The following is a 13818-nucleotide window of genomic DNA, read 5'->3' on the forward strand; positions in this document are numbered from 1 at the left end:
TCCGAAAGCTTGACTTCATCCAAATCATTAAGGTCGACTCTACTTTGAGGAGATACCTTTTCCCCAGTTGTCTTTTGAGTGCCTTCCAACCTGGGGGGTCACCTTCTAGCACTATATCAGACAATGTTCTGCTGCTATTCACAAGTTTCTCACTGGCTAATTCCTTTCAGAAGTAGACCATGGGGTCCTTTACCCTAGTCTGTCTTAGTAAGGAAGCTCAGCTAAAATCTTTCCATTGTGGGCTACCCTGCTGGTAGTTGAATACTGGTGGCATACCTTCCTTCATCACAGCAACACACAAGCCCCCCAAAATATGACAAACTGACAGAAGTGTGGGGGAGACAGGCCTATAAATCAAAAAATAACACATGTGGGGAATGTGCTTCTTAGTTCAATCAAATACATGAGACCAAATGGGCAGCTCCTGCCCAGAAACAGGAAGAGCAGGCAGAAATGGATAGGAACAGGATGAATGGACATAGGGAATCCAGAGTGGAAAGGGGAAGCATGCTGTCACATTGTGGGAATTGTAACTAATGTCACAAAACAATGTATGTATAAATTTTTGAATAAGAAATTAACTTGAGCTGTAAATTTCCCCTATAGCACACACACACACAAAAGAAATAAACAGAATGGAATCTCAGCACCCATTACAGTGAAGAGACTAAGGGTAGCATGTTCATGTGACAAAAGATATGACATGTTTTCCTAAAGACCCATCTGTATGAGTTACAGTTGTAAGAATGAGGAAGTCCACTTCACATCAATTGTCCAGGGTCTGAAATGCAATAGCTAGAAAGATGAACTTTTTCCATGAAAGCAGTGCTAGAGAGTAAGTAGTATTAATCCTCCAAGCACTCTCTCTATATCCTGGAAAACAAGTTTGCTTAGCCTTTATGCCAAAAAGGGGCTGCAGAAAAAGTCATCTCTATTCAGAGAAAATTGTTTTGAAAAATAGAGCACACCGATTGCCAGACACAAGCTTTCTGCTAGAAATTAAGCAGATACACAAGAGAGATTTCCCCCAGGGTGAGTGCAACTCTTTCCTTTTTAAGAGCACTTTGTGTTTGAAAGCAAGCAAAGGCTGTTGTACAATCCAAGTGACTTCTTGAGACTAAAAAAAAAAAAGTGAAAATCTTAAAAAGAATATATATTAACAATACTCCTAGACTCTCCTAGGCAGCTTTATGCAATCTTTAAAGGTAAGGTGTTATTATATTATTGGGTTATTTTATATAAGGATTTTTTTTAATTTGAAGATCAAGATGCAACTAATAAAACAAAAAACATGAAATTCTGCAAAAAACTGTATTTGAAAATGAGTTAACTACTTAGGGTAACACATACAGCCCTCTAACTTTCCAAATTATAAATAAAATTAAATGCATGGCAAAGGATTATAACAGCAGTATTTATTATTTTTAATAAAATACACCCACTCCTCATTTATCAACTCGGTTGGTTTCTAAATACCAGGTCATTACGCAAGAATCGGCATTATGCAAAAAATGGAGGATTTTTTTTCCTGTTTTCAGACTTCTGTTTGTCTGATTTTTTTTTTTAATTAGAAAATATGATCATAGAAATAATAACAGCTAGGATTTACTGATGTACTCATCAGTGCAACACTTGATGCTGCCTGCATGGCTGCCTGGAGGCCATGGCCACAGAGAAGGCCAGCCCCATGCTACAGTTGGACATCACACCCCCACAGGCAGGAAGGTTGGAGGGTGAGGGGCAGCATGGTCTAACACCCTGAGATCTTCCAGAGACTGCCTCTAGGGAGGGGTTGCTCCCCAGCCTTTGTCGCTATGCCTGCCATCTCATTAACGGGCAAAGAGTGGATAGTAGATTTTTTTAAATTGTTGTAAATGAGAAATGTTGGATAATGAGATAGTCAATAAATGAGAAATAGGTGTAATTCCTGTATGTTCATTTTGATAACTAGTACTAATAGATATAAGAAAATATAAGTGAATGCTTGTCTGATCACCTTTACATTGGAAGTTATTAAGTCAAAATCATCAGCTGATTGGAATAAAAGGTGGAGTGGGGCGTAGTAAGTTTGAGGAGACAAGAAAATGAAGAATAATTGTTTTGAAAAGTTGAGAGTAAATATTAAATAAGTGTCATGTGAATTGTCAAGTAGTGTCCAGTGACTATTTATCTGAGGACATTAATATAGAGTGAAGCAAGATGATTGTGTTTTTGTCCAGTCTCATTCACACACTCTTTCCTCATGCATGGCCGGAGTGAATAATAATTGGTTTAAAGAAAAATTACTACAAAGGGGACGAGGCAGACAGAGGTAGATTTGGTTGTAAGGAAGAGTGGGTCATATTTCTAACTGAAATACAGGTAACTTAACATTTACCATAAACTGAAAAAAGATGTTAAAAGGCAATTTTTTTTTTTTGTATGAGTGATGGAAGAAATACAGAAGATAAAATAAAAATGTACACATTTATTAACACAGAAACAAAGGACTGGTTTAAGAAAACTGTCTTACAAAAGGAAAGTCTTAAAAGTAATTTTCAGCAAAGAAGAAAAAAAATTTATAGAAAAATTTTGACTTCAGAGAAGTTGGAATAGGGATATCCATACAGAAAATATTCATGAACTGAGATTAAGCAATAGAAAATGATACATTCTTATTGGGGTAAAATAATCATGGCTCTTTCCTGAAAATATGCTCTAAATAACAGTGTGCATTTCTCAATATTTCTGGTGTCATTACAATCCAAGTTTAATAAAATATACCAGGATTTTATTTGTTGAATTTCTTTAATAGCATATCAGTTCATTGCTGAAGTTTTAAATCATATTCCTTAGAAATGGAGCAATGTGTTGATCGAGTTAATTTAAGAGATATGTAGCTCTACACATGCACGTATCCAATTAACAGAAGTGAAAATGCTTTTAAAAACTGTGATTAAATTAATCATCTTGAATTTACCATATCCACAGATGGAAAGCAAATCAAAAGCAGAAAAATCAAATACTACTACAGTTACAGAGTTTACACTCGTGGGGTTTTCTGATACACCCAATCTTCAGCGGATTCTCTTTGGGATATTTTTTGTCATATATCTGATGATTTTGTTGGGCAATAGCATCATAATACTGATAACAAGAATTGATCCTACTCTCCAGAATCCCATGTATTTTTTTCTTGCCAATTTTTCCTTCTTGGAAATATGTTATGTAACAGTCACTGTCCCAAGAATGCTCAGGGATATCTGGACCCAGAAAGGAAATATTTACTTTCTGCCCTGTGCTACGCAAATGTATTTTGTTCTTATGTTTGGAGGCACAGAGTGTTTGCTCCTGACAGTGATGGCATATGACCGCTATGTGGCCATTTGTAACCCTCTGAACTATTCTCTAGTAATGAACCACAAAGTCTGTATCCAGCTGGTGGCTGGCTCCTGGATCAGTGGAATTCCAGTCGAAATTGGACAAACATGTCAAATTTTCTCTTTGTCCTTTTGTGGGTCTAGCACAATTAATCATTTCTTCTGTGACATCCCCCCAATACTAAAACTTGCTTGTGGGGACACATTTGTAAATGAGATGGCAGTCTATATATTTTCTGTGGTGTTTTTCATGGTTCCATTTCTGTTGATCATTGCCTCCTATGGCAAAATTATCTCCAGTATTCTGAAATTGTCCTCAGCCAGAGGGAGGGCCAAAGCCTTCTCCACCTGCTCTTCTCATCTGACAGTTGTAGTCTTATTCTATGGAACAGCTGCTATCAATTATTTACAGCCCGCATCAAATAAATCTGAAGGACTGAGGAAGCTCCTTTCTCTTTTCTACACAATTTTGACACCAATGATGAATCCCATCATATATAGTCTGAGGAACAAAAATGTCATGGTGGCACTGAAGAAATTACTACTTAATTACTAACTTGAAGAAGTGACTTGAAATAACAGAAACCTGGTGGCATAATGGTTAAGTGCTACGGTTGCTAACGAAGAGTTCGGCAGTTCAAATCCACCAAGCAATCCTTGGAAACTCTATGGGGCAGTTCTACCCTGTCCTGTAGAGTTGCTATGAGTTGGAATCAACTCAACGGCAGTGGCTTTGGTTTGGGTTTTGGGTTTTGTAATGTAGATACAACAGGAAAAATCTTCTAGTTTAGTTTCTACATTCCTAAATAGAAATAATCAATGGTGTGTTAACAGTCTCATATTATGTTAAGGGCCCTTTGTTCCAAAGAGTTAACTACTTTTGTGTAATGAGACCACAAATTAACTGAAGTTCAAAAATCTAATCTTGAAGATCAACCCTTCCTCTGACTGTGACCAAGTGAGGGAAGAGATTGTTTGAATAACACAATGAAAGATAATGGAATGTGTTGTTTAATTAGGAATTAGGGTCATGTTCAGTGATAATTTTTTCTTATATTTCACTGCAGATGCATTTGCTGCCTTTCCCTGCCCCTCTGTTTGGATTAGCCCAATTAGCAACACCAACAGTAGCTAAGATGTTGGGAGCTGGGGAGAATTTGGGGTTTTCCCTGTGTATTTTCTCTGCTTCTATACCTTTTCTCTGCCCATGTCCCTTAAAGACTACAGATACTGCAGAGTGTTGCTGCATCTATGGTTCCACTCCTCACCATTCTCAGGTAACATTATTTCCTCCCCTTTTAGCTTCAGGCCTTGGTTTTATAATATCTATCTACACTTGTAAGGATCAGGTATTCTCCAGGTAATCTAACCACACCCATGTAAATAGCACTATCATTAACCAAAAAAAAAAAAACCAAACCCAGTGCCATCGAGTCAGTTCCAACTCATAGCAACCCTATAGGACAGAGTAGAAGTGCCCTGTAGAGTTTCCAAGAAGCACCTGGCAGATTTGAACTGCCGACCCTTTGGTTAGCAGCTGTGGCACTTAACCACTATGCCACCAGGGTTTCCAGCCCTTTCATTAAAGTACTTTAATTCAGAATGACTTGTGTACCCTGCCAGGTCTCCACTAATTCATCATTCTTCTAGTCTATTCTTGCATGCCTTTTGGACAGTGATTTAGCATTTTTTTCTTTGTGGAGACAAAACAAAACATTAACCCTTTTGCTCTATAAACTGATTAAAGGACAGCCCATCTGAAAGAAATAACAACACATGTACAAAAATGACTATTATGAATATGCAGTTTTTGAGGAATATTTAACACAAAATTTATAGTGAGAAAACAAATTAGAAGAAAATGGAATCAGAGATTGTGTTAAGACACTGGAGTACATCTATATCATGAAAGTATAGAGCCCATTTAAGATTTTAGAAGAGCTGTTGTGAAGATATTCCAAGTATGAACTGACATGCAAAAGAAATTAAAATATATTTATAAAACATTACCTAATTTTTGTAAAACAATGAAAGATAAACCCTTAAAAAAAAAAAAAAATTGCCAATGACTCAATTCTGACTATAGCGACCCTGTAAGACAGAGTAGAACTGCACCACAGGTTTTCCAAGACTGTAAGCTTTTACTGAAGAAGCTCCTACATCTTTCACCTGTGGAGCTGCTGGTAGGTTGAACCACTATCCTCTCAGGTAGCAACTCAGTGCTTAACCACTGCACATCAGGGTTCCCTATAATGCAAGATGGCAACCCATAATACCATTCTACCATTCAGTTATTTACATTTGCGTGTCAGTAGTGGATATGCATGGGTATGTATATGAACAGTATTTGGATGAGTGTGGATTAGAAGGAAATATTGGCTTATTCACAGCGGCAAGACCTCAAATGATTTGTGATTTATTTTTACATTTTTTGGTATAGTTTGAATCTACTACAATGAGAAGGTAACTGGTATATCACAGGAAGCAATAATCAATATTCATTCTGAAAAAAACATAAGAAAAATCAAAGAAAATATTTCCATTTCTTTCTTTCTTCTTGCTAGTAGATGTCTTAAGAATCTAGCATCTAGCAGATAAACTTCAATATCAACCAAGATGTATTTTATTTGTGAGAAAACATAAGTGTGTGTGTGTTTATCATCTAAAAAGACTCAAAATATATAATATCTATGGTCACTCCTTGGAAAATAAATAAAAGGCATATAACAATAGAACCAGAGTTCAACAAATTTGAGATTACAAGAATGAACATAGTTAAAAATAAATGAGTGAGCTTGAATGATGAAAAATAGACAATCTTTGAAACAAAAAAAGAAAGAGAAAATGTAAAAAGTATTGAATTAATGAAGGATTTTTCAGTATCCAGCAAATAAAAAAGATAAAAACATAAATTCAAGATTTATAACAATACTAACATGATTTTCAGTACTTGTCAAATCAAGAAGATAAAAACTTTAAAAATAATTTTATGATGTTTAGAGATCATGTAAGTGGTATACTTAGGAACTGGCATATATTTCTTTTCCAGTACCAATAAAATATTTATGAAAAGTTATTCTTGTGCTCTCTGACAAAGATAATTTCAATAAATTCCAAAAACAACAAAGTGAAAATAAATTAGAAAAAGATTAAATACTGGAGGCGAAACTAATATGGCACTCTAGACAGATGCATTATACCATTGCTCTACAGCAAACACTGGAAAAGCTAAGCAAAGCAGATACAAATGTCAGTCTGGGAAATCTAAGCAACAAATGAAGGGATAAAGAACTAAATCAAATATTGAATGGAAGAAGAAGTTGAAGGGAAACAGAGATACAGAGTAGAGCTCCCCTGCCAACTAAGATGGCATAGCTTTGCCATCTTGGAGCACAGCCGTCAGTGACCAGGGACAGGAAATATAAGCAGGCAATTTCACAGCGCTCCCAACAGGAGACAGAGCACCCAGTAACCAGAAAAACTTGCCTCCCTGCCCCTCACCCTTCTGCTCTATATGCCACTCCCACACCTTCCCAAAGGGCCATGTGGCACCTCTGGGCTAGAGCACTACTGTCCCTCATCACCCTGGTTCTGCCCAACCCACACACGGGCTCCTTGTGTGCCATTTTTTTCTTTTTCCCTTTATCTATCTATCTATCTATCTATCTATCTATCTATCTATCTATCTATCTATCTATCTATCTATCTATTTATTTATTTATTTTTCTCCCTTCCACCTAGCCCTATACACCACTGTGCCCCCATCTTGCTGGTCTCCAAGTCAGATTCCTCACCTGCCATCTACCTTTTTTAATTTCTCTTTTCTTTTCTTCCTTCCCCCTGTAAAGTATCATACCCCACCTCCCCTTTCCATTAGCTCTTGCCATGCTGCTGGAGCTAGAGTGTCCCCAGATGTGGTCCATTGCTGCAACAGGGTCTACACTGAACCTCCCTCCTGCTGCATGACAACCAATTGCTGAATGATGGGAAGCTAGCCCAACCCACCTCCCATCTGACACTCTAGCCTATGCCAAGGTGCTGTGAATATTCCCAAACCTATGGACCAACATAGGAGGCAGAGAGCTCATTCCCAGTCCACCCTCAGCCACCTTGCAAACCAGTGTACTGTGAAACAAGCTCACCCTGTCTGCTGCTGTCGTACCTGCCCAGTCAAGTTGGCAAGAGCTATTCTGTCCACAGATGAGCAAGCAGCAAGCCACACCTGGCCAACCTGCCCTGACATATCAAAACAAAAAGAAAAAGTAGGGTGAAACAAATGAACATGCAATCAATAAATAAAGAAAATAACACCTTAATGTCTGGGAGACAGCAGACAATATCAAAACACATTAAAAAAAAAAGGGGGGGGGATGTGAAAGATCCAGTGAATGACCAAAATAATGAGTAAGATGAGCTTCTGGCACAAGAAAAGGCAGTGGAACTAACTGGTATGAAATTCAAAAGACTAATTGATTAATTGATTAGGAAAGAGATCAAAGAAAATACAGACAAAACCAAGGATAAAACAGACAAAGTCAAGGAAAAAACAGACAAATCCAATGAAAATATTGCAAAAATCAAAGAAAACACAAAGCAATAGAAGAATTAAAGGAAAAAAAGACAAAATGTCAAAATAAATAATTAGAAATCATACAAAAACAACAAATAGAAATCCAAAAGATAAACAACAAATTTCAGAAATTGACAAATCTATAGGAGGTTTTAGAAGCAAATTTGAAATAATGGAATACAGAATCCACAAGATTGAAGATAAATTCATGGATGCCACTTTGAGAAAATATCAGAGAAAAAATGAAGAAAACCTAAGAATTATATGGGACACAATCAGGAGCAAAAATTTGCATGTGATTAGAATTCCAGAACAGGTGAAGAAAATGGAAAACAGAGAAAATGGTTGAAGATTTGCTGGCAGAAAACTTCTGAAATATCATGAAAGACAAAAGGTGATCATCTGAGAAGCTCAACTACCCTCGTATAGGATAGACCTCAAGAGAAAGTTACCAAGGCATATCATAATCGCACTTGCCAAAACTAAAGACAAAGAAAGAATCCTGAGATCAGCACAAGAAAAGCAAAAAGTCATTTAAAAAGTGGAAACAGTAAGACTAAGCTCTTATTCCTTTGCAGAAACTGTGCAGGCAAGAAGGCAAAGGGATGACATATATGAAGCTTGAAAGACAAAAACTGCCAACCAAGAATAATATATCCTGCAAAACTCTCTCTCAAATACTATGGCAAAATTAGAACACTTCCAAATAAACAGAAATTAAGGGAATGTGTAAACACCAAACCAAACTTACAGGAAATATCAAAATAGGTTCTGTTAGAGAACAAACACCAGACAACAAACAGACTAGGACACAGGACAGCATGAGTCAGATACCAACCTAAGTAAAGAACACTCAATAATAAACAAATCTAAAAAAAAAAAAAATTAAAAGAGGGAAACAGAGACGTAAATCTATAAATGGTGACAACAACAAACCAGTAAAAGGGGAGATAAGAGGTAGGACCAAGATGGCTGACTAAGTAGAAGCTTCCGTTTATCCCTCTTGCAACAAAGACTCGAAAAAACAAGTGAATTAGTTATATACAGGACAATCTACTAACCCTGACCATAAAACACAGAACTAAGCAGTTGACCCGAGTGACAGGGGAGTGAAAAGCCAAACACTGAAGCAGCAACCGCTTCTGGAGCCAGTATGCCACGCCACAGCCTTGAGCCCTTGCAGTTCCCCGGTGCCAGAGTGGTGGGGCTGATTGTGGCTTACTGAGACGGAGAAAGCATGGATGCAGGCATAACCCTCAGGACCAACCTTAGAGGGGACCCAGGCAGCACACACAGGCTGCACAATGACGCAGCTGACAGGCAAACGAAAAACCATGGGGAAGTAGCAACTGGTTTTGGAGCCTGGAGCACAGTATCCCAGAAGGGAAACCTTGGCACTGGGCTTTGGACTAAGCGTGGAGGAGTGGATTGCGGCTTCCTAAGATGGTGCAGGCATGGGACACAGTCTTAAATCTCTGGGGCAGTCTCAGTGGGGAACCAGCCAGCGCACACAGGCTACACGCCCCTCTGGAATCTCAGATAAAACAGTCCTCACCAAACAAGATAAGTAACTTTGCCTATCTTGCCACCCTGCTCTCTACTAACCATCTGATCCCTCCCTTCCCTGCCCCAGCCAGCTTCATTAACATTGGAATTCCCTGGGCCAGAGAGTGAAGTGCACTGTCAGTTTTTTTTTTTTTTTTTCTTTTCTAACCCATTCTCCTGGCCTGAGAAAAGCAGCATTTAACAATCAAAGGAAAAACCTTTCCCTGGATTCTCTCAACTGGAATAACAATACAGAATCAGCTCCATCCAGGCATAAGAGACCCACAGTCTTTGGCTTTCATCCCTACAGGGAACCAGGTGGCTATTATAATGCAAAGGCAATTCTGATAGAAATCTGACTGTAAGTGTTTTAGCTGAGCAGTGGAAAGGCAAGTTTTGGAGGTCAGATACCTCTCTACCTATTAAACAGAGCCCTCAGTGATCCACACCAGGGAACAGATGGCTGAGGCTACACCCACACCACTAGCCACCTGCTAAAGGGGGCTGAGGATATTGATGTCTACCAATCAATAAAGGCACAAGCACTGGGTGCCTAAGGTACAGCTGCAGAGTCCACCCAACAGAGCTCTCTAGACAATAGAGTCACTGTTACCTCACTGACACTTGGGGAAGGCTGTCCGCATCCTGCCCTTCTCAGAGTGTGACCCTCTGCCACTACTAGAAACTGGCGCATGCAACCATCACCACTACTTCTCTAAGTTAATAGGTGAGAGCCTATAGCACACACTAGGTGACCCTGAAGACTAGGAAACCTGAGCTGATTCCATCCAAGAATACTGAATGGACTCACAAGCTCATATACCTGGTAACAGCTCAGACCAGCTGGTAACAGGACATAAGTGATTTAAAAGCTACAGCAATCAAGATAGCACAATCTAGTAGCCCATCTGAGTGTATTGTAACAAAAAAAACAAGAAGATAAGACTCAGTGAGCAAATATAAAAGAAAATACTACACTATCTTATAGATGGCTCGGGGATGGCCTTTCAAAGAATACTACGAAAAATTGAACTCCAACAAATTTGAAAACCTAGAGGAAATAGCTACTATGTGTATGTGAGTTCATCATACAGTGGTGGCTTGTGTGTTTCTGTGATACTGGAAACTTTGCCACCGGTATTTCAAACAACAGCAGGATCACCCAGGTTAGACAGGCTTCAGTAGAGCTTCAAGACTAAGACAGGCTAGGAAGAAAGACCTGGTTTTCTATTTCTGAAAAAATTGGCCAGTGAAAACCTTATGAATAGCAGTGAAATATTTTCTGATATAGTGCTGAAAGAGAAGTCTGTAAGGTTGGAAAGACTCAAGATATAACTGAGGAAGAGCTGCCTCCTTAGAGTCAACCTTAATTTTTACGTGGGTGGAGTCAAGCTTCATTTGCTGACTTGACATGATTCAGAATGAGAAGAAACAGCTCCAAACACCCATCAATAATCAGAACTTAGAATGTACGAAGTATGAATCCAGGAAAATTGGAAGTCATCAAAGATGAAATGGAATGCATAAAGATTGATATCTTAGGCATTGTTGGTGTTGTTCTTAGGTGTCATCGAATTGGCTCTGACTCATAGCGACCCTGTGTACAACAGAATGAAACACTTCTCGGCCCTGCACCATTCTCACAATCGTTGTTATGCTTGAGCCCATTGCTGTAGCCACTGTGTCAATCCACCTTGTTGACGGTCTTCCTCTTCTTTTCTTGGCCCTCTACTTAGTCACTAGTGAGCTGAAATGGATGGGTATCGGCCATTTTGAATCAGACAATCTGTGTCCTACTATGCCGGGAATGACAAAAAGAGGGATGGGATCGTATTTATTATCAAAAAGAACATTTCAAGATCTATCCTGAAGTAGAACGCTGTCAGTGATAGGGTAATATCCATAAGCCTACAAGGAAGACAAGTTAATACAAATATTATTCAAACTTACCCACCAGCCACTAATGCAAAAGATGAAGAAACTGAAGATTTTTATCAACTTCTGTATTCTGAAATTGATCAAACATGCAATCAAGATCCATTGATAATTACTGGTGACTGGAATGCAAAAGTTGTGAACCAAGAAGATCAATTAGTAGTTGGAAAATACGGCCTTGGATATAGAAACTCTGCCAGGGACCACGTGGTGGTATTCGGTAAGACCAAAGACTTATTCCTTGCAAATACCTTTTTTCAATAAGATAAACGGCAGCTATACATGTTGTTACGGGTTGAATTGTGCTCTCCAAAAATGTGTGCCAACTTAGCTAGGCCATGATTCCCAGTACTGTGTGGTTGTCTACCATTTTTGTGATCAGGATTGGAGGAAGACTTATTAACAACCTGCTATATTCAGAGGACACAACCTTGCTTGCTCTTCAAAATATGGGTGTTGGCCACACTCTCAGGATTCTGAGTGGAGGTTCCTCAACCATGGGCTTCAGCTCCACTTTCCAGGCCCACTGGAAGGGCAACTCTGCTCCCTCAGATTTGTGCAGCCCCATTCTCCTAGTCTATCTGATTGGCGACCCTACCCCTTGGACCAGTAGTCCCATTCTTCTGCCCCTTGAGGAACACAGCCCTGCCCCCTCAGCTCTGGGGAGGGAATTTGGCCCCATCCTCTTGGCACTCGTGAATGGCAGCCCTACACACCAGAACCAAGTTGGTGAAGAGCTGACTCTTTGAAACCTCAGAGGCCATAGCCCTACCCTTTGAGACTGAGGCATCTCAGCTTCTTCTGATCCTTGTATCTTCAGCTTCTCCTTCTTGGTTCATTGGTCTCTTGGTGCCTGGGGCCTCACTGTCCATGTTTGCCCTGCTGAGACTAGTATTTTAAATCTCTTTAGCTCCAAAGATAAGTGCCTAGAGGCACACCACTCCACCAGTAAACTTCGGCTGGAAGGCACTCAGCTCTCTTGCTCCGTGGGCAGGCTCCAGCGCTGTCTTGCATCGGTCTCCTGGTGCTGCTGCTGCTGTTTCTCTGCTGCTGCTTCTTGCCACCTGCACTGTCTCCAGTGCCATGTCCAGTGTAAGCTCTCCTCACTTCCTTCTGAGTCCTCACCAGAATTGTCTGACCTCTATAATTCCACCAAAAGTCTCTTCAAGGCAATCTAGGTTTTTACTACTAGGCATTTAAAATGTCTTCCAGCCTCTATCCATTCAGTTTCAAAAACCACTTCCACAGTTTAGGTATCTGTTAGAGCAGCACCCGATTCTGTCTTATTTATCTAGTGTTGTTATTATAGAAATACCACAAGTGAATGGCTTTAACAAACAGAGATGTATTCTCTCACAATCTAGGAGGCTAGACGTTTGAATTCAGCACGCTAGCTCCAGGGGAAGTCTGTCTCTGCCTATCAAGTCTCGGGGAAGGTTCTCGTCATCAATCTTCTCCTAGCCTAGGAACTTCTCAGCACAGGGACCTCGGGTTCAAAGGATGATACGCTCCCTCCTGGTTCTGCATTCTTGGTGGTAGGAGGTCCCCTGTCTCTCTACTAGCTTCTCTCTTTTAAATCAAAAGAGATATAAAAGAGATTGACTCCAGACACAACCTAATCTTGTAGATCGAGTCCTGCCATATTAACATAACTGCCTCTAATACTGCCTCATTAACATCACAGAGGTTGGATTTATAACACATGGAAAAATCATATCAGATGACAAAATAGTGGACAATCACACAATACTGGGACTCGTGGCCTAGCCATTTTGACACACATTTTTGGGGGGACAAAATTCAATCGATAACAGAAGCCCCAAGTGGATATTTGAAATCAGCCACAAGAAACAGTGCAGAGAATCAACATATGAAAGCCATCCTTTAGTAAAGAGAAAAACCTACCACTTGCCTTGAGCCCGTTGTGACTCATGGTGACCCCATGCATGTCAGAGTAGAACTGGGCTCCATAGGGTTGTCATTGCCATTTTTTTGAGAGTAGATCACTGGTCTTTTTTTTCTGGAAGCCTCTGGGTAGACTTGAACCTCAAATCTTTTATTTAGAACCCAAACATATTAACCATTTCTACTACCCAGGGACTCTGTATTAAAAAAAAAAAGAAGTACATAAAAAAGGGGTGAATACATAAAAGGAATGTAGTTCCAGAAACACACTGTCGAATAGTCATATAATCCCAAAACAGAAAGAAATAAATTTAATTAAAAGTAGAAGTGGATATTGGGCCTGTGATTTCATGCCTAAGAATTTTCTCTCCATATATACCTGGAGGAAGCTGAAATAGGAAAAGAATTATGACAGGAAAGCTGCTTTTTTTTTTTTTTTTGACTTAAGTAACATTGTTGAAAATGTTTTTGATGTTGCATGGCACTTTGAACCAGCCAGATACC

The 13818-nt window shown here is 39.4% G+C and overlaps 1 protein-coding gene across 1 annotated transcript; it reads left to right on the forward strand.

The window, feature by feature from the left end:
* Positions 1-2916: 2916 nt before the first annotated feature.
* On the forward strand, positions 2917-3915 carry LOC135232072 (olfactory receptor 10AG1-like). Its single transcript, XM_064289359.1, has one exon. The coding sequence runs from the start codon at positions 2917-2919 to the stop codon at positions 3913-3915; it is 999 nt and encodes a 332-aa protein (XP_064145429.1).
* Positions 3916-13818: the final 9903 nt, after the last annotated feature.

Source organism: Loxodonta africana, chromosome 7, assembly GCF_030014295.1.
Source record: "Loxodonta africana isolate mLoxAfr1 chromosome 7, mLoxAfr1.hap2, whole genome shotgun sequence".
NCBI classification, from domain to species: Eukaryota; Metazoa; Chordata; class Mammalia; order Proboscidea; family Elephantidae; genus Loxodonta; species Loxodonta africana.

Excerpts from the sequence above, each read along its gene's own strand:
- LOC135232072 (XM_064289359.1), top strand. The coding sequence starts at position 2,917 with ATGCTTTTAAAAACTGTGATTAAATTAATCATCTTGAATTTACCATAT.